General features: G+C 38.7%; 2 protein-coding genes across 2 annotated transcripts; one reads left to right on the top strand and one right to left on the bottom strand.

The window, feature by feature from the left end:
- The first annotated feature begins 12,075 nt into the window (after positions 1-12,075).
- LOC107781653 (phosphoinositide phospholipase C 2-like) lies at positions 12,076-16,339 on the top strand. Its single transcript, XM_016602388.2, has 9 exons — positions 12,076-12,559; positions 13,601-13,797; positions 14,200-14,335; positions 14,426-14,671; positions 14,776-15,008; positions 15,318-15,435; positions 15,522-15,674; positions 15,757-15,843; positions 15,924-16,339. The coding sequence occupies exons 1-9, from the start codon at positions 12,236-12,238 to the stop codon at positions 16,218-16,220; spliced, it is 1,791 nt and encodes a 596-aa protein (XP_016457874.2). The 5' UTR covers positions 12,076-12,235; the 3' UTR covers positions 16,221-16,339.
- A 371-nt stretch (positions 16,340-16,710) lies between these two features.
- Positions 16,711-19,049, bottom strand: LOC107781654 (rhodanese-like domain-containing protein 10). The gene is made up of 2 exons (XM_016602389.2): positions 18,431-19,049; positions 16,711-17,016 (listed from the first exon to the last, which is right to left on the bottom strand). Exons 1-2 carry the CDS (start codon positions 18,886-18,888, stop codon positions 16,815-16,817), a joined length of 660 nt encoding a protein of 219 aa, XP_016457875.1. The 5' UTR covers positions 18,889-19,049; the 3' UTR covers positions 16,711-16,814.
- Between the last annotated feature and the right edge of the window lie 3,204 nt (positions 19,050-22,253).

Here is a 22,253-nt window from a genome sequence, read left to right on the forward strand (position 1 = left end):
TAGGGGCAGAGCTCAGCCCGAGTAGCAGCACTAGTGGCGGAGCCTTAAGTTGATTTCGAGGAGGAGGTTCCAGCCCCAGCAGTTCCGGTGGGCCCAGCTCAGGTCCCAGAGGGGTTCATTGCCACCCTAGTCTTCAGGACGCTCTAGTCCGATTGGTAGGCCTCATGGAGAGTGTCACCCGAGCGGGTTTGCTTCCAGTAGCACCAGCCACATCTCAGGCTGGAGGAGTGACTCAGACTCCTACTACACGTACTCCGGAGCATGTAGCTCCCCAGGTTCAGGTTCCAGTGGTTCAGCCAGCTGTGGCAGTTCAGCCGGGTATAATGGCTCAAGTCGGAGATGGAGCGGCTATGTCCGTCGATGCTTTGTGGAGACTGGACAGGTTCACCAAGCTCTTCACTACTACATTCAGTGGTGCTTCTTCTGAGGATCCCCAGGATTTCTTATATAGCTTCCACGAGGTTCTTCGGAACATGGGTATTGTTGAGACCAATAGGGTCAATTTTGCCGCCTTTCGCCTATCTAGATCCGCCAAGACTTGGTGGAAAGATTATTGCTTAGCCAGACCAGCAGGGTCGACGTCTTTGACTTGGGAGCAGTTTTCAGAGTTGTTTCTGGAGAAGTTTCTCCCCGTTACTCAGAGAGAGGCTTTTCGGAGGTAGTTTGAGCGCCTCCAGCAGGGTTCCATGACGGTCACTCAGTATGAGACCAGGTTCATTGATCTAGCTTGCCATGCTCTTGTTATACTCCCCACCGAGAGAGAGAGAGAGAGAGAGAGAGAGAGAGAGAGTGCGGAGGTTTATTGATGGTTTGATCTAGCTGATTCGTCTCTAGATAGCTAGGGAGACTGGGAGTGAGATCAGCTTTCAGGAGGCGGCCAACGTGGCCCGCAGATTTGAGATGGTTCTGTCACAAGGAGGTGGTCACGGGTCGGATAAGAGGCCCCGTCATTCAGGCAGATTCAGTGGTACCTCGTCCGGAGGCAGAGATTCTTATGGTAGAGGCCATCCTCCTAGGCCCTTTCAGTCGGCTCTCCAGGTCTCTCATGGTACTTCAGGTGGTCGTGGTTCTCAGCCGCATTATTCTGATCAGCAGCCTTACAGTGCACCACCAACACCTATCAATGCACCACCGCTTTAGAGTTTTCGAGATGGTCATTCAGGTCGATAGGGTCAGTCTCAGTTTCCTCAGTAGCCGAGGTTTTGCTACACTTGTGATGATCCGAGTCACATTGCCAGATTTTGCCCTCGAGCACTAGGTAGTTCGCAGCATCAGGGTTCTCGTGCCATGGTACAGGAACCAGGTGTTCCACAGCTCGCCCAGCCAGCTAGAAGTGGGGGTAGATGTGCTAGAGGTGGAGGTAGAGGTCATAGAGGTGGAGGCCAGCCAGCAGCCGGCCGTCCTAGAGAGGCAGTTCAGGGTGGTAGGGTCCAGCTCCGATGTTATGCTCTTCGAGCCAGGCTAGAGGCTGAGTCTTCAGATGCAATCATTATAGGTACTATTTTGGTCTGTGATAGAGATGTTTTAGTGCTATTCGATCCAGGGTCTACGTATTCGTATGTGTCCTCTTATTTTGCAACATACCTGGTCATGCCTAGTGATCCACTGGGTATTCCTGTTTATGTATCTACACCGGTGGGTGATTCTATTGTGGTCGATCGAGTTCATCGTTCTTGTGTTGTAGAGATTGGGGGTCTTGAGACCCGTGTTGATTTGTTGCTTTTAGACATGGTAGATTTCGACGTTATATTGGGGATGGACTGGTTATCCCTGTATCATGCTATCTTGGACTTCCATGCCAAGACCGTGACCTTAGCCTTACCAGATTTTCCCCGTTTAGAGTGGAGAGGGACTCTAGGTCACTCTACCCGCAGTGTTATTTCGTACGTGAAGGCTTGGTGTATGGTCGAGAAGGGGTGTTTGGCTTATTTGTCTTTCGTGCGCAATTCTATTATTGAAGTTCCCTCTATTGATTCGGTACCCGTGGTTTGTGAGTTTCCTGAGGTCTTTCCTTCAGACCTACCGGGGATGTCACCCGACAAGGACATTGATTTTTGCATTGATCTGGCTCCAGGCACCCAGCCTATTTCTATCCCACCGTATCGCATGGCCCCGCCAGAGTTGAAAGAGTTGAAGGAGCAATTGTAGGAATTGCTTGGGAAGGGTTTCATTAGACCCATCGTTTTGCCTTGGGGTGCGCTGGTGTTGTTTGTGAAGAAAAAGGATGGTTCGATGAGGATGTGTATTGATTACCGGCAATTGAATAAGGTTACAATCAAGAATAAGTATACACTGCCGAGGATTGACAACTTATTTGATCAGCTTCAGGGTGCCAAGGTATTTTCAAAGATAGACTTGAGATCTGGTTACCATCAGTTGAGGATTAGGGCATCCGATGTCCCTAAGATAGCTTTTCGCAGTCGGTACGGGCATTACGAGTTTTTGGTCATGTCGTTTGGGTTGACAAATGCCCCAGCAACTTTTATGGACTTGATGAACCGAGTGTTCAAGCCTTATTTAGACTCGTTCGTGATAGTTTTCATTGATGATATATTGATATACTCCCGCAGCCAGGAGGAGCACGAGCAGCATCTCAGAAGTGGTTCTTCAGACTCTGAAGGATAGTCAGCTATATGCAAAATTTTCAAAGTGTGAGTTTTGGTTGAGTTCAGTTGCATTCCTGGGTCATGTCGTATCAGCAGAGGGTATTCAGGTTGACCTAAAGAAGATTAAGGCAGTCAAGAACTGGCCTAGACCAGCATCAGCTATAGAGATTCGGAGTTTCTTGGGGTTGGCAGGCTACTATCATCGGTTCGTGGAGGGGTTCTCATCTATTGTAGCCCCGATGACCAGGTTGACCCAAAAGGGTGCCTAGTTCAGATGGTCGGATGAGTGTGAGGCGAGCTTTTAGAGGCTCAAGACAGCTCTGACTATGGCACCGGTATTGGTTTTGCCCACAGGTTTAGGGCCTTATATAGTCTATTGGGATGCTTCCCGTATTGGGCTTGGCGCAGTGTTGATGCAGGATGGCAAGGTCATTGCCTATGCTTCGAGGCAGTTGAAGATTCATGAGAAGAACTATCCAGTGCATGATTTGGAGTTGGCAGCCATTGTTCACACATTGAAGATTTGGAGGCACTATTTGTACGGCGTGACGTGTAAGGTGTACACTGATCACAAGAGTCTTTAGTACTTGTTCAAGAAAAAGGAGTTGAATTTGAGGCAGAAAAGGTGGTTGGAATTGTTGAAAGATTATGATGTCACCATTTTATATCACCGGGGGAAGGCCAATGTGGTGGCCGATGCTTTGAGTAGGAAGTCAGCTAGTATGGGCAGTCTTGCTTTTATTCCCGTCAGTCAGAAGCCGCTTGCTTTGGATGTTTAGGCTTTGGCCAATCGATTTGTGAGGTTGGATATTTCTGAGCCTAGTTGGGTGTTAACTTGCACGGTCGCTTGATCTTTATTATTGGATCATCTGTGATCAGCAGTTTGATGATCCCCATTTATGTGTTCTTAGAGACACGGTGTAGCGTGGAGGTGCCAAGCAGGTTACCTTAGATGATGATGGAGTTTTGAGATTGCAGGGACGAGTTTGTGTGCCCAATGTTGATGGGATTCGAGAGTTGATCTTAGCGGAGGCCCATAGTTCCCGGTATTCGATTCATCCGGGCGCCGCGAAGATATATCAGGATTTGTGGTAGCATTATTGGTGGCGTAGAATGAAGAAGGATATTGTGGCATATGTGGCGCGGTGTTTGAATTGTCAGTAGGTTAAGTATGAGCATCAGAGGCCTGGTAGTTTATTTCAGAGGATTGACCTTCCCGAGTGGAAGTGGGAGAGGATCACTATGGACTTCGTTACTGGACTTCCATTGACCCGGAAGAAGTTCGATGCAGTTTGGGTCATTGTTGATAGGCTGACCAAGTCAGCGCATTTTATTCCTGTGGCAGTCTTCTATTCATCCAGAGGTTAGCTGAGATCTATATCCGGGAGATTGTTCGCCTTCATAGTGTGCCGGTATCTATCATTTCGGACTGGGGCACGCAGTTTACCTCGCGTTTCTGGAGAGCAGTTCAGCGAGAGTTAGGCACCCAAGTGGAGTTGAGCAAAGCATTTCATCCTCAGACGGACGGGCAGTCCGAGCGGACTATTCTAATATTGGAGGATATGCTCCGAGCTTGTATTATTGATTTTGGAGGTTCATGGGATCATTTCTTGCCTTTAGCAGAGTTTGCCTACAACAACAACTACCAGTCGAGTATCCAGATGGCTCTTGGCTCCTTATGTGGCTTTATATGGTAGGCGATGTCGATCTCTGGTTGGATGGTTTGAGCTGGGAGAGGCTCGGTTGTTGGGTACAAATTTGGTTAAGGAGGCCTTGGACAAGGTCAGGATCATTGAAGATAGGCTTCGTACAGCTCAGTCCAAGCAAAAGAGTTATGCAGATCGCAAGGTTCGAGATGTGGCTTTCATGGTTGGTGAGCGAGTATTGCTCCGAGTGTCGCCTATGAAGGGCATGATGAGATTTGGAAAGAAGGGCAAGCTTAGCCCTAGGTTCATTGGTCCGTTTAAGATTCTTGATCGAGTGGGAGAGGTGGATTATTGACTTGCATTGCCGCCTAGCTTATCAGTTGTACATCCAGTTTTTCATGTGTCCATGCTTCGGAGGTATCACGACGATCCAGCCCACGTGTTAGATTTCAGCACTGTCCAATTGGACAAGGACTTATCTTATGAGGAGGAGCCGGTAGCTATTCTAGACCGGCAGGTTCGTCAGTTGAGATCCAAGAGTTTCCCCTCTGTTCTTGTTTAGTGGAGAGGTCAGCCTCCCGAGGCATCGACCTGGGAGTCCGAGTCTGATATGTGGTTCCATTATCCTCATTTGTTTCCCGACTCAAGTACTTCTTTCTTCTGTCCGTTTGAGGACGAATCGTTGTTTTAGAGGTGAAGAATGTGACGACCCAAAGGGTCATCACCTGTTTTCTTATCCATTCCGTGCTTCCGAGGCCTTGAAAACCTTATTTTTAGTCGTCTCGATTTGCGTGCACAGTCCGGGCACATAGCCGGAAAGCTTAAATATGAAATTCTGTGAAAATACTAAAATTTGATATTAAAATGAGTAAATTTGACTTCGGTCAACATTTTGGGTAAACGGACCTGAACCCGTGAATTGACGGTCCTGGAGGGTCCGTAGGAAAATATGGAACTTGGGCGTATGCCCGGAATCAAATTCCGAGGTCCCAAGCCCGAGAAATGGATTTTTGAGTAAAATTGTTTTTCTGAAATTTATAAAGAAAATTGAAATGAAAATTGGTTAGAACGTGTTGGTATCGGGCCCGTATTTTGGTTCCGGCGCCCGGTACAAGTCTTATATGTAGTTTAAGATATTTCTGTGAAGTTTGGTTGAAAGTGGACGTCATTTGACGTGTTTCGGACTTAAAACTCTAAATTTGAAAGTTTATAAAGTTTGAAGAAAAACTAGTGATTTTGAGGCTTGATTCGTTGTTTTTGATGTTATTTTGGCGATTTGATCGCACTGTTAAGTTCGTAGGATGTTCTTGAGTTATTGCATGTGATTGGTTAGGAGCCCCGAGGGCTCGGGAGTGTTTCAGAGTGGTTTTGGACTTGGAAAGATTGTAGGTTTTTGGCTTCAGCAGTTGCAGGCCATTTCTTCTTCGCGTTCGCGACGCATCATCCGCGTTCGCAAAGCTCTGAATTTTCCGTTCATAGTGTTCGCATTCCTGCCTCGCGTTCGCGCAGAGTCATTTGACTCTGAGGACTCAGCTTCCTTTTTCCTCTTCGCGTTCGCATATACACCCTCGTGAATGCGTAGTCTTGCAGATCCCTTTCATCACGTTCGCGTGAGGTCCACGCGTTCGCGTAGACAAATTCCTGGACCCCCAGCCTTTTCTCTTCTCGTTCGCACTCTTCATATCGTGAACGCGATGGTCTGCCAAGTTTACCCTTCGCGAACGCGACCTTCCTTCCGCGAACGCGAAGGGCAATTTTGCTCAGTTATAATTTTTAATTCCAGAACAGTGTAGTTGCGGGGTTTTCATAAAAACACACGAACTCCTTCTTCTCCAAGGTCCTTAGGCGTCCATTGAAGCTCTCTTTCACCAACACTTCTTGGGTTAGTAAATTTCAACTCGTTTTCTTTATTTTCCATCAATATCTATTGAATTCCTAAGCCTAAAACATGTAATTTAGGGTAGAAATTGGGGGAATTGGGTAGAGTTAGTGCTTTTTACTTTTTCCTGATTTAGACCTCGTTTTGGGGTCGAATTTGAAAATGAATTATATATTCGGGCTCGTGGGTGAATGGGGGATATGAATTTGGTCCGAACCTCGTGTTTTGACCAAACGGGCCCGGGGTCGATTTTTGAGATTTTGGGAAGAAAGCTTGGAAATCTATAATTAGGCATTGGATTTGTTTTGTTTAGCATATATTGATATTATGAAGTCATTATTGTATAGATTTGATTGAGTTGGAGCCGAATTCGAGAGGGAAAGCGGTTGTTATGAATTGATTTGGTCGTGGAAGTTGAGGTAAGTGTTTGGTCTGACCTTAGCTTGAGGGAATAGGAGTTGAGTCTTATTTGCTACTTGCTAATTGTCGAGTACGATGTATAGGCATGGTGACGAATATCTATACATTGGTGTCTAGAATGACCGTGAGTCCTTATATTGCAAATATCCTGGTTTTGTTATAACTTCCATACTTAATTGATGATTTCTATATGTGGTAAAGAGTATGTGAAAGGAAATTGTGATCTTTGAACTTCGTGGAGTGTTGGCTCGAGTTGAAATACAAATTGTGAAGGTATATGAGATAATTAAATCTTTGGAGCATTGGCTCAAGTGATAATGTGAACTATGAGATGAAAGTGAAAGAAAGAGAAAGAGTTATTGGTTTATTCCCTTGCCGGGACGTTTCGTTGTTTTGTTGATTTTCTCCCTTGCCGGGATATGGAAACTCATTTATATTGTTCCCTTGCCGGGATTTAACTATTTAATTGCATTCCCTTGTCGGTATTTCTATAATTACTTGTTTACTTCCTTGCCCCTTATTTGTGATTGTTGTTTGGGTAAGAAAGAGTGATAAAACACTAAGGGTGATGTCGTGCATTGTTTGATATTGTGAGGAAAGAGTGTAAAGCACGAAGGGTGATGCCATGCACTGCTTGATATTGTGAGGAAAGAGTGTAAAGCACAAAGGGTGATGCCGTGCCGTACGATGTACCATTTCGTACTGATATTCATTGATTATACTGTGAGGAAAGAGAGTAAAAGCACGAAGGGCGATGCCATGTACATGATTATTGATACGATTGATTTGGTGAGAACGAGAGTAAAGCACGAAGGGTGATGTCATGCAAGTTTGTGATTTCTTATTCTTATTGATATTCTGGCCTTGTTGTTTCTTTCTTTATCTGAGATTACTTATTTGAAACTGTTATCTCCCCACAACATGTTCCCCTTCCTTTATTAATTTGTTACTTCCTGTATTTCTTTTCCGTTGTATATATATATATATATATATATATATATATATATATATATTCGAACTACACAGGTTTACTTGGTTGTTTGGTTCTAGCCTCATCACTACTTCGCTGAGGTTAGGCTGGGCATTTACCAGCACATGGGGTCGGTTGTGCTGATACTACACTCTGTGCTATTTTGCACAGATCCAGGTTTTGGACAGCAACAGTAGTAGCGTGGGAGCATACCTTCAGTCCAGCGAGACACCGAGGTGGCCTTGCAGGCGTCCACAGGCCCGGCGTCTCCCCTATCTTTTACTTTAGACCGTTATCTCATTGTAGTCGAGACAAACAGATATATTTCTTTCAGACAGTGTATTTAGTATTCTTAGATGTTCGTCAGTATTGTGACACCAGTCTTGGGTAGAGGCTTATGTTGAATTCTTCCGCATTTCTATTCAGCTTTTCGTTAATTTAAGACTTCCGCTTATTTAGTTAAATCAGTTGCTTTTATTTTAATGCTGATAATTATTAAAAAGGATTATGTTGTTAATGATAAAGTAAGTAATGTTTGACTTGCCTAGCTCCCAATAGTAGGCGTCATCACGACTCCCGAGGGTGGCAAATCTGGGTCGTGACAAGACCGAACCACGTTAAATGTTTGTGTCTTTTTTGATAGATTTCTCCTTTGTTGTCAGACTTATCGTCGTTCAAGGTTTGCTTTGCTAGCTTCCGCATGACACCTGATTTTTTCGGTCTTACCAAGTGGTATCAGCGCGAGGTTCAAGACAGGTTCATCTTGACGAGTTCAATTCTAGCCGCAACATATTTGACGATAATCGTAATTTTTGTCTGAGAAATTTGACCGGTGTGCTATGCACGCTGAGACAAACTTTGTGGTGGAGATTTGGAGATGCGACCTTGTTGAAGGCTATGCGAAGAAGGTGGATCAAGTTTATTTTGTTAGAAAATTTAGGCCAAGGGGGAGAATTATTAGGTGTTTGTCTAGATTTTCTTACCATAATTGGTTTTCATATCTCATGAAGGAAAGGATAACATATTTACCATAATTGGGTTTTTCTTTTCCTAGAAGGAAAATATAATTCTTCTATATTTGGCTAGTCCCTTTTCTTATAGGAAAAGGTTTGGAGTTTTATAAATTGAAGATCTGTCCTTCTCATTCAGTAACATCCACAATGTAGCCATATGGGGTTTGAGAGTCGTGTTTAAGGGGAGAACTTTACGGGACAAGTGTGTCACTTGTATTTACCTCTTCGTGAGGTTGTTCTCTCGATATTTGTATTCTATTTTATATAGTGGATTGCTCATCTCCGCCATGGATATAGGTCAGTTGACCGAACTACGTTAAATATTTGTGTCTCTTTTTGTAGATTTCTCCTTTGTTGTCGGACTTATCGTCGTTCAAGATTTGTTTTGCTAGCTTCCGCATGACACCTGATTTTTTCGGTCCTAACATATTTTTCATTGATAAAATCAATAAATCTGGTGGAGTGATAATCAGAGTGCAATACGGATAGTTGAATGACTTTTTTGTTACAAATAAAAGAAAATTGACTCTACTTCATAATTTCACATAGTTCAGTGACCATATGAGTAATGAACTCTATTAACAGGTGCCCTACAGTAAAACTCTTCCTTTGATAATCACATATGCAATAAATATCATTACAAGGAAGCACGCTAAATCACAATGAATGCAGCAATTAGACTGGAGAAAAAAAAAAGAGAACTAAACAAATTTTAATCTAACATCCCCACTTTAACAAGTCTACAACCAACAAGAGTAAATGAGCAAATAGATTCAGTTTAATACTTTGAGAAAATAAAACACATCAATTGATACACCTAATTAACTCTAATATGCATAATAAATTTTGTCCCTCCAGCTAATAAGATACACAAATACAAAAGAAAAAAAGGGAAAAATAAAGTTTTTACTCTGCATGTATACAGAAAACACAGTTTCCTCCTAGTCTGGGGCGAAGTTATGTGTGGTCAAGGGTGATCAACTGAACATCCTTCGCCAAAAAACTATATTATGTACAAAGTACTTGTTATTGATATAAAAAAATAGACCTTGAACGCCCTTGCATAGCTCACTGGCGAAAGATGTTCATATTTTGAACACCCTTGTTGAATTTTCTGGCTCTGCCGTTACAGTCCTACTACTTTGGATATAAGTCATGTCATATTACAAACTCTCATTGGCAAAACACTTTACCTAACATCAGCATGCAATTAAACACGATAGAAGAGTTACAATCAATGATTGATTATCGTCCTTTGCCGAGTCTTGACTGTCAACTACCATAAAATACGTGTCCCCTACCAAGCAAGATATATTTTTTCAAATTAAAATGAAATCTATAATATAGATAGTGAAAATAAAAGCGAGCACTAAATTACCCAGCAAATAAATAAGAAATAATTAAGTGGCAAGCTAAATTCTCCAGTAATAACTCATTCTTATTTAAGCTAAAGATAAACTTTAGGTGATTTATCTTAACATTTAATGGACTTCAAATTATTTATCATGAGGCGTAACATCAACTTTAAGATCTGTTTTAAATGGCATCCAATAAAAGTTAAGACAATGTACATAAAAGTCAATTATGTATGAATTTGTTCCTTAGATTTTTAGTCTTCTCAAGCCAAATACCCATCAAGGCACTTATTGCTAAATAAATGGAAGACCTATCGTGGGAAAAAGGGTTTTGGACAAACGCAAATAAAAACACGGTACTGGGACCATTTCACATGTAATGTTTGTCACATAGTATCAACTTCAACAAAGGTTCAGTTTGTGAAGTTATGTGACTCGTACAAGTATATTGAGTAGATATCTAGTACGTACGAAGTAACAAACAAACAATCATCTCATAACTTTTCTGGAGGAACATCACTATTTTGAAGGTTTTATCTTTTTAAACTTTGTAACTTGGAAGAAAACATAATGTTCCTAAATAGGTAGAAGTAAGGCTTCTTATCGGGCGGATCCGACAAATACTTACGCTTAACAGTTTAGCTTATAGTAATCCGCTAACCAACCAATAAGACATCGGGGCGGATTGGTATTAGATTAGTGATTATCGGGTGATTTATCGGCTAAATCAAACAAATAATAAAAATGAAGTACATGGACTATAACTCAATAGAAATAATGAAAAACTTAATACATATATCAAATTAATGAAAATAAAAGCCGGAGCAGTGAACATAAATAATTGTCTGAACAGTTGTAAGACTCTAAAGTAGTGAACATAAACAATTGAATCAAAATAAGAAGGGAAAGGCTATAACACTGCCACTCACGATTTATCAAAATAAGAAGGGAAAGGTTTATATACATAGGGTAAAAATATAAGTATAATAATTCTTCACGGGTTAACGGTTTATCCGATAAAGAAATTGAAAAATTCGCCCCAAACCGATAAACCGTTAATTATAAAATTTCAATCCATTCACCAACCGTTAATCCGATAACCGGATACGAATAAAATAATTTTACGATTCGATTATCAGTTACGATCAGTGGCGGACCCAAGATTTTTATCAAGCGGGTTCAAAAAAAAAAACATTAGAGGTCATATGTGACTAGCTGGTTTCGAACTCAGGACCATGTGAAAAATTTGAACCCTCTTTACCAAAAAGAGCTAGGCATTTTACTTGTTTTAAGTGGGTTCAAAATTATATTTATACCTTTACTTGTCTGAAAACAAAAATATACCTATATATACAGTATTATTTTTCGATGAAGCGGGTTCATATGAACCCACTTAACTCCCCGTGGGTCCGCCCCTGATTACGATTTGATTTTGAACAGCCCTAGATGAAAGTAGTAATACACCGTCTCAACTATTATGCATCTAGTCATAGAGTATACACTTGTATCCAAATTTTTTAGCAGTGCACAATATGAATAGTTGAATGGGCGGAGCTTAGGGGCTAAAGAGGACTGAACGATTATACTGTATATATAAGGTTCAATATTATTTATCTATCTATCTATCTATCTATCTATATATATATATATATATATATATATATATATATATATATATTAGATGTTGAATATCTTTAGCTTCTTCATGTTTTTATTTTTATTTTTTAAATCTCCTTGGTAAAAATCTGCTTCCGTCATATTAATAAATCATATGACGGGTTACTGGTAAAGTTGTTATCATGTGATCAGAAGGTCACGCGTTCGACCCGTGGAAACAATCTCTTGTATAAATGCAGGGTAAGGTTGCGTGTGATAAATCCTTGTGGTCCAGCCCTTCCCCGATATGATAACTCCTTGGCCCCACCCTTTCCCAAACCCCGCGTATAGCTAGAGCTTAGTGCACCAGCTGCCCTTGGTATGCACGATAATGGGATGACTTTGAACCATTACTTCTTTTTTCCCTGTTTTTTCCTTTTCTTATTTTTTTTTTTTGGATTGGTAACTAGTAGGTTAGAAGGATTAACTTGATGAAGCTACTCATGCAAATTACTATTTACGTAATACTTATCACAATCAAATTATTGAACAAGTATCCCACTTTTGTGGTCTGCTTTAAATTCTCTGTCACTGAAAAAAACACCTAATTATAGGATCTTCTCATGGGGTTTTACTGAAAAATCTTTCTACTTAAAGAGCCAAAATATACAAGCAATAGAAAGTAAAAGGTATCATAAAAGGGGGGGCCTCTCCATTTTTTTCCCTTGAAGAAAAACAAATTTGACAAAAATGTCTAAACAAACATACAGAATATGCTGTTTTCAGAGGAAATTCAAGATGAAAGAAGCTGAGCCACCTAATGAGATCAAGGATTTGTTTAACAGATTCTCAGAAAATGGTATAATGACTGCAGAACATTTACACAGATTCTTGAAAGATGTTCAAAGGGAAGATAAAGTTACAAAAGAAGAAGCTGAATCTGTGTTGGAATTTGCACTTAAACTTGTTCATGAGCATCTTAATATTGTTTTTCATAGAAAAGGTCTCAATCTTGATGGCTTTTTTCGGTATCTCTTCAGTGATGCTAATGCTTCTCTCTCCCCACACAAAAAGGTAAAGAATTACTCCTATAATAGTTATTCTCTTTGCACAAAGCCAAAGAAATAGACTTTCATTTTGTGTTAGTAAGTTCTCCTTTACTTGTTTATTGTATATATATTATATTGCTTTCTAACTATTACTGGTACTATAATCTAATATAAAATGAGAAGAAAGTTCATTTTCGACTTGTCTTTATTCAGTTCAACATTTTGGTCAAATCTTTGTTTTTATGCAATCTCTGTTTCCCACCTTTTATAAGAAAAAGAGTAGTACATCGAACTATTTCCCTACACTGCAGAAGAAAGAATAGCAAACCAGTAAAGAGAAAAGTAATAAGGAAAGTGGTTATCAAATCTATACTTGATATAACTAGCTAGAAGGTTTTGTTCCCCCATTTCTATAATCACCTTTTGAAGGTAAAATCATCCCTTATTTTTTACCAAACAACACAACTTTGACTCCGGGGAAGGCCTACCTCAAGGGGTGTGATGTAGACAGCCTATCTTAATGCAAACATCAGGACTTGATTCTACGGCTCGAACCCGTGACCTATGTAGGCAGCCTACCCTAATACAAGCATCAGTGACTGATTTTACGGCTCGAACCCGTGACCTATAGTTCAAGCCGTGTGATCTATAGGTCACAGGTTCGAGCCATGGAATCAGCCACTAATGCATGCATTAGGGTAAGCTGCCTATATCACACCTCCTTGGGGTGTGGCCCTTCCCCGGACCCTGCGTGAACGCGAGACGTTTTGTGCATCGGACTGCCCCTTTTTTTTTTTTAACGACTGCATCTAGTAACTATGGAAGTTCTGAAGCACCAAAATATTGAGCAAGCTCAAAAAACAAGGTCTGCCAAGAGAAATTCAATCAGCTGATTTTTCATATTCTTCCTTATGCTAAAAGGGAAAAATAAATTCAATCTACTTCTTTAAGTCTATAATCTGATATTACGTTTTAGCTTTTCTCTTCCGACTTTCTTTGAAGCTTAGAAGCTTGGCTCTTATTTCATTATGATGTCTATCAATAGTTCTACTTTCTTGCATTGCAGGTTCACCATGACATGACTGCACCTTTGTCTCACTATTTCATTTACACCAGTCACAATACCTATCTCACCGGAAATCAACTCAATAGTGACTGCAGCGATGTGCCTATAATAAAGGCGTTGCAGCGAGGTGTCCGAGTTATTGAATTAGACATGTGGCCGAATTCCTCGAAAGACAATGTGGATATCCTTCATGGAGGGTAATGCTTCACTTCCTCTTGCATATTGCAAACTTAAAGGCGGAGTGTACATTATTTTTTGCATATATATGCTCAAAAAGTTTTCATTGTTCAACTATCTTTAAAAGAAGAGTCGTTAGATGAGATGGTCACACAATTCAATATGTTATCAGAGCAGATAAAAGTCTTGAGTTTAACTCTCACTGTCATCCATTACCAAAAAGAATTTCTCATTTGCTCTGCGATGAAAAAAAATCAGATTCGCATGTGAGGAGACGTGTTGAAGATACAATTAAAAGTGTGCTTTACCTAAGAGGGTCACACGATTCAACATGTTTCACTCAACAGTATCTAAGGACTAGCCCTGATACCCTTTTTTCTTTTTCCAATTCCATCTTTTAGCGAAACGTTTTGATAATGCAGGACACTAACACCTCCAGTGGAACTTATCCAATGTTTGAAATCAATAAAGGAACATGCTTTTGTGGCATCTGAATATCCTGTAATTTTAACTCTAGAAGACCACCTCACTCCTAATCTTCAGGCTAAAGTAGCTGAGGTAAGCTTATGCCTACTGCAAAGCACCAAGATCATGTCTCATGCTTCTAAGTTTTAATGTCGGTTTAACCATTTTTAAGTTTATCTCTAGATGGTCACTCAAATATTTGGAGATATGCTGTTCACCTGTGGGGCAGAATGCTTGTCAGAATTCCCTTCTCCAGATTCGTTGAAGGGGCGGGTTATCATCTCAACTAAACCACCAAAAGAATATCTTGAAACTAAGAAACCAAATGAGAAAGATAATGGTTCTCAGAAAGGGAAGAAATCATCAGAGGAGAAAGCATGGGGAGCAGAAATTTCCGATCTTAGTAAAAAACTGATAGCTTTATATGAGGTTGTCTTCATAGAAATAACTATAAAAAAATCATTGCCTTGATCTTGACAAAAACTGATCCCTTGTACACTCTCCTATTTAGACTAAATTATATCACTTTGCAGAACAAAGAAACTGGAGAATGTCAAGACGAGGAAGCTGATTCTCATCATGAGAACCCCAATATACAGCAGAATACAGCTCCTGAGTATAAACACTTGATTGCCATTCAAGGAGCAAAATCAAAAGGTCCAACAAGCGAATGGCTAACCGTGGATCCTATTAAGGTGAAACGCATTAGCTTGAATGAAGAAAAGCTCACAAATGTTGCCCTCAAACATGGGAAAGAGTTAATCAGGTGAACTCAAAATCAAAAGTTCTGTTCTTTTGTCGATGTTGTGTCTACTTGTACGTGAATGTCTATGATATGCTATGCTTACTTACACAAAGACAATATTAGACCTCCCGTTGACTATACTTGGTATTTCAGAATTTTGGTGGCCTAATTCTGTTTTACTTTTGAAAATTTAGTTGGACCAGAAACTACTGAAGCCTTTTGTGTGCATGTTGTTGTTTGTTCACGAAAACAGTTCATTTTTTTCCTTTCTCAGAGCTGACTAATTAATTTGTCTTTCAACATCTTGCCCTGTTGAATTTCTACATAAAGGTTTACTCAGAGAAATTTGGTAAGAGTATATCCAAAAGGTATACGAGTCGACTCTTCCAATTACAATCCACTAATAGGATGGATGCATGGAGCTCAGATGGTTGCATTTAACATGCAGGTTCCTAAGAATTTCCTTGCTATTTCTTTTTCGTTGTATTGTTGTCACTTGTCGCTGTGTAGTTATGCAATTGTCTCTTGCACCAGGGAAATGGAAGGCCTTTGTGGTTAATGCAAGGGATGTTCAGAGCAAATGGTGGCTGTGGTTATGTCAAAAAACCAGAACTTCTCTTAAAAGACGGTCCAAATAATGAGGTCCATGATCCTAAACGGCTCTTATCAGTGAAAACCACCCTGAAGGTGGAAGAACAGTTCATCTTTTATTCGAGATATGTGAATTCTCTGCATTTTCAAATACAACATAGCACTGTTTTATATTCAGGTGAAAATATACATGGGAAAAGGTTGGCATTTGGACTTTAAACGTACACACTTTGATATATATTCTCCACCAGACTTCTATGTCAAGGTTGTCCTAATATATTTGCATTTGATTTTTGGTTTAAGATGGATTTGTTTCAGTTTTAACTCCATTTCCATGTGATGTAGATTGCTATTGCCGGAGTTCCTGCAGATTCAGGAGTTAAGAAAACGAGGCCAATAGAGGATGACTGGGTACCAACATGGAATGATGAATTTGAGTTCCCATTGACAGTTCCAGAGATTGCATTGCTTCGTGTAGAAGTCCATGAGTATGATATGTCAGAGATCGACGATTTTGGTGGACAAACTTGCATTCCTGTTTCAGAGCTCAGAACAGGAATACGAGCAGTACCTCTTTACAATGAAAAAGGAGAGAAATATCCTTCTGTTAAACTACTTATGCGCTTCGAATTTGTAAAATAATATTTTATATATATACTAGAAAACTGCATCTTTCATTGTATATCCAAGATATGTAGTAGATCTTACAAATCATTTATCAGACAAATCATCTCCTAAAGTTGGAGTTCTTTAAGTGCAAAGTTCAACTGTTTTGTCCTACCATTCTTGCTATGGACAACCGAGGCTTGCTTAGTTGGGAGAGCGCCTCCATTTCCAAAGATTGTTAGAGGTAAGGGTAACCACTAATGATCTCCTAGAAATAGGGTATAAAGGAACCATTCAAGCTATGCACTTGAAATTCCAAAACGTTGCATTTCTTGAGATTAGTTAACGGATAAGGACAGCCCGGTGCACAAGGCATCCCGCGTATATGCAGGGTCCAAGGAAGGGTCGCATCCAAGGGTGTGACGTAGACAACCTATCATAATGCATTAGTTAATGGTTCACTTGTAAAAATGTGTTAATAGATTTGGAGCACCAGCAATCTTTTGTTATTAAGCAAAAAGAAGACAAAAACAAATGAGGAACACTTCAATTCACATAGTCTAAGCTTCAACCGCTTAATCAATATACAATATCTCAGAAAGATAACACACACCATCATGGGAAATTATATCAACTTTCCTTACCCACAACTTTAAGCAATACAAGCAATTGAAGTAAGTAATATGACACGCCTCCTATGGTAGCATATTGTAACTTTTCAGGGCCTTCTACTGCTGGAAAATCGCTATCAGAAGCACGAGTAAATCCACCAACTAACCACGCCAAATTCTTGTATTCTCCCTTATGTAACTTTGAAATAGCCATCAAAGACCTACAGATGCAGCCATAAAGTTCAGACTTCTCCAATATATATCTGAAACTAATGCACATTGGCAAAACTTTTAGGCTTATGTAGTTGAACAATTGAGCATACTTAAATTATACTGCAAACAGAAATAGACTACATGTCAATCAATTAACTATGCAACAATAACAACAAAAAACCCAGTGTTGTCCCATAGGTGGGGTTTGGGGAGGGTAGTGTGTACGCAAACCTTACTCCTACCTTGTGAAGGTAGAGAGGTTGTTTCCGATAGACCCTCGGTTCAAGCAATCAATTAACTATGCCTCAATTATCAATCAATTATACATCGATTACTAATCGACTCTCGGCCTGTATGTATAGGTGAATTCTTTTTCAAAAAATGTGTATATACAGCATTGATTCTGAATCAACAAACATTAAATTGTAAATTCTTCTATGTTGATCCAGCCTAAACAATGTCCTGCTAACTAAACAGCAAACAATGCACACCCCTATTATGCAACTTTGGGCGCGGCCTTTTCCCTGGACCCTGCGTAAACACGAGATGCTTTGTGCACCGGGCTGCCCTATTCAAATATGGTAAACTTTCACAAATCCAAATTAGGAGTAGCTAAATTACATTACGGCCACAGGCTGATTCAGAGCATAAATGCATGTGTATGCATTTCCTTGAACACCTATTATAGTATTTCTATAATATTGAAAAAGAATAGTATAACATTTACAGATATATAAGAGATGTAAGCACTGTATTTGATCCCAGGTCCGATTCGGGTTATCGGCCTATAAATTGTTGAATGAAAGCAATAGCTTGACGAATTGATTTTATCTACACTGACAATGTAAAATGTAACAGAAATTTTACACAAACAAATTACCTAAAAATATTAGAAGGTAGTTGAGTATTTTTCTACTCCGTAGTAGGTGTAAGGCTAGTCTGATAGTGTCTTGTCTTAGAATGCTAGTGGTACATCCTGTGTTCATACTTATCTTTCGCTCCGGTTTCCTAGTACCTTGCCATTGTTACTAGTTATTGATATTGCTTTTTCCTTTTATTTTTCTGTTTCCGAGGTCGTTTGATACTATCTTTCTGGCCTCTGTTGATGTAGCTAAATTATTGTCTCTTTTTTTCTTCTTGAGTCGAGGTCTATCGAAAACAACCTCTCTACCTTCTCAAGGTAGGCGTAAGGTTTGCTTACACATTTCTAGATCGCACTAGTAGGATTATACGGGGTTGTTGTTGTTGTAGTAGTAAATTACCTAAATAATAACTACAGCTAACTATCCATAATAAGTAGGGTCAGTAACTTGAAAAATAATGTTGATAACTTGCTATAACAGGTAAAGAAAATATTGCTACTATAAAAATTCCATAGTGTTATTGTATATTACTTAAATCCTGATTAATGACAATACTGACCTCAGTCCTTCTCCACAAGCCACAAGGACCTTAGCATTATCCTTATCAGGAATTTGCTGTTCAACTTGCTTAACAAAATCATCGTTAATCATTGTGAAATTCTGGCCAGTCCAAGCCCCAATATAACCAAAATGTACCCATTTCTTCAACAGAGTAATGGGACTATTATCCATGTCCTTTAAAAAAAGTGGCACGTGTAACGAACCTGAAACGCATGCTTTAGCTCTTTCCCATTCTGGCCTAATGTCAAGTAAAATATAACCTTCAGTTTCCATGGCTGCAGCTGCTTCTTTTGGTAATATGGGACGGACTTTACCTGACTGTATTAGTTGTTGTCCGTTGACGGAAACAGCATTAATTCTAAGAATTGTTGAGCGTTGAGAGGCAGTAGAAAAAGATGGAATTTGGAGTTGTTTGTTATACTTCAAAATGGAGGATTGTAGTTGAATTAATGCCATTTTTTTTCGCTTTTTCTTTTGCAATACACAGTCTGCACCTTATCGTGAAAGAACTTGTTTTGGATTTACCTTTATCATGTTTTGATTTTTTGTTTTTGTTTATCAAATTCTTTCATTTAATAAAACAGAGAGATGAATAAGACAAATAGAAGACTCAGAATAAATGACTTTGATTTTGGGAGGACCAGCATATATACTTCTGCCCTTTACATTGCGTATCTTTATTGTAAAGAGTACAACATGCGATATGAAATGTACAAGTGAACAACTAAAAACACATAAATAATCCTTTTAATCTTTTTTTTTTCTTTTTGTTTTGGTTGAAAGGATAGCTATATTATATATAATCAAGCTCTTACAAGAGAGCGGTTAAGGAGATGCATTAGTGGCATCAAATTTACAGTATTAGAGTTTGTCCCTAAGGCCCCGTATAGGAACCATTGCTATGAACAAAAGTAGAACTAGCTAAAACACTACCATAAGTACTAGTTAAAATACTACTGCTACATAAAGCAGACCTAGTTTTAATCAACCGTCTCATCCCATTTTGATCTTGTTGATATAAATTAAAGGCGAGACAAAAGATGGTGGACTTCCAAAAAGTAGACAGTTTTCCTTTGTATGCATGGCTCCATAGTTAGCTAAACTATCTGCAACACAATTTTGCTCCTTGTAGATACTTTGGAGAGGGGGGCACTATCCAGCTGTAGTAGTAATAACCTGCAATCATTAATTATATTAGTGTATTGCATTGTAGTGGAGTTGAACATACCGAGTATGGCGTGTGCATCTGTCTCAATGATAGTGGTTTGAGATGCTTTTGGACAACAATTTTCAGTCCCATGAACAAGGCTAGAAGTTCTGTCTGAATACTTATCTCATGTATTGATGTTCCTGCAAAACCTATAATCCAATTGCCTTGGTGATTACGAAAAATACCACCAATATCATATTTGGTCTGTTTGGGGGGTGCCATTTTATATATAATGGTATTAAAGAATAATTTTTTGATTTGGGATTTGTTAGGTAATAAAATTCTGCAACCTTTTTTTTAATATGAGAGATATATTTAAAAGTCCCTTTTGATGATCTAGAATGTTTTTATTTCGTATAAGCCATAGCTCCCATAATGCAAATGGTATGAGAGTGGTATTTGAAATTTTATGATGGGTGAATAGTGATTGTTGATGTATAAATTGGTATAACCAATTTATAGTAGCATTATGGGATAGAGGGGAATTGGCATTGATAGATGACATCTTAAGCATAGTCCAAAGTTGTATGACACTTGGACATTCTAGAAATATATGTTGTAATGTTTCAGGGGCCATATGACATTGTGCACATATAGATGAATTAAGGATACCTAATCTTGTAAGATAAGTAGCTGTTGGAAGTCTATCATGACAAATTAACCATAAGAAGAATGATATTTTTGGAGGAATATGAAGTTTCCAAATCCAGCTATAGCTATATCTTGGATTAGTTGTTATAGGATTTATGTTATTTGTGATAGAATTGTACATTGATTTGGCAGAAAATATGCCATTTTGTGTGAGAGCCCAATATATTTGATCATATATTGAGGGTGCAATAGGCATATAAATATCTTTGATTGCAGATTGTAATTGATTTGGTAAAGTGAAGGGTAAAATATTGAAATGCCATTTATGGTTGTAATAGTAGTTTGGAACAGTTTTTTTTCCTCATATTGTGGAAGGGGTCCGTATTTGCAGTTACAAATTAAGTAATTCTGACTAATCCAAGGATCATTCCAGAATTTTACATGATTTCCCATTGTTATATTCCATTTATACCCTAAACAACAGTAGGACCATCCTTTCATAATATTACGCCAAGTTGTTGAAATTTATTTTTTGATCAATTGTGGTGGTCGTAAGTAATTATGTAATAACGCTTGTGCCCATAGTTGATTAGGATTATGAAATAACCTCCATGCAAGACTTGCATGCAAAGCTTGATTTTTTATATTAAGGTTATATATTCCTTACCCTCCTTGATCGAGAGGTTGTGTGATGGTAGACTACTTGATTAAATGTAATTTTTTCTTCTATTGAGTTGTTCCCCATAGGAAATTACGTTAATAAAGATTGAGGTAGGAAAGTATATAAGTAGGTATTATAATATATCGCATAAGGTGGTTAGAAAGATGGTTTAAAGTTGTACGAAATAAAGTAGTCCTTCTTGCTTTTGATAAATAATTTGTTTTCCACCATGTCAATTTATTTTTGAAATTTTCGATTAAGAATTGGTAATCCTTTTAGCAAGCTTCTTAATAAATATAGGAAATCCCTAAGTATTTTCCAAAACTTTTCCCTTCATTCATGTGGAAGATTTGTAGTATAGTAGATCTTATATTAGGTGAACAATTTTTTGAGAAAAAGATTTTGAATTTATCAAAATTGATAGTTTGTCCAGAGTGATATGTAAAATGAGTAATAGTATTAACAATTGCTTGACATGATTTTTCTGTAATTTTTGATGTGAGAATAATATCATAATTTTTGATGTGATATGTAGTATTTCGTATTCTGTATTTCATATCTCTTATATTGCTGTTATTTTATTATGCGTTTTATGGTACTAATATATCGTCTCTTGTTGCTTTCTTGAGCCGAGGGTCTCTTGGAATCAGCATCTCTACCTTTCGGGGTAGGGGTAAGGTCTGCATACATATTACCCTCCCCAGGCCCCACTTGTGAGATTATACTGGATCGTTGTTGTTGTTGTAGAATAATATCATAAGCAAAAAATAAGTGGGATAACTGAGGTCCTTTGTTCCCAATTGAAAGTGGTATCCAAGCATGATAATCAACTGATGTATTTATTTGTCACGAAAGTAGTTCCAAGCATAGAATAAATAAGTAAGGTGATAATGGGTATCCTTGTCTAATACCTCTTGTGGGTGTGAAGTAGTTTGTAGGGTTACCATTAATCAAAATTGAAGTAGTAGTAGTTGTTATACATGACAAAATTAGTTTAATAAAAGAAGGTGGAAAATTAAGGGTGGTTAATGTATTATGTATAAACGACCATTCTAATTTGTCAAAAAAAAATTCAAGATCTAACTTTAAAAGCATGTTTAAATTATTACCTTTCATTTTTTGAAATTTGGTAATGATTTCTTGTACAATAATAGCATTGTCAGCTGCCCTTTTATTTTTCTGGAAGGTAGATTGAGTTGGATGAATAATATGCTCCAGAACAGGTTTTATTCTGTTTAAAATTATTTTTGTAATAATCTTATAGATCGTATTATAAAGACTAATAGGTCTAAATTGCGATATTGTGGATGCATTATTATTTTTGGGAATTAAGCAACTGAAAGTTGTATTAATAGAAGG

The sequence above is a fragment of the Nicotiana tabacum genome, chromosome 5 (assembly GCF_000715075.1).
Source record: "Nicotiana tabacum cultivar K326 chromosome 5, ASM71507v2, whole genome shotgun sequence".
Classification (NCBI taxonomy): Eukaryota; Viridiplantae; Streptophyta; class Magnoliopsida; order Solanales; family Solanaceae; genus Nicotiana; species Nicotiana tabacum.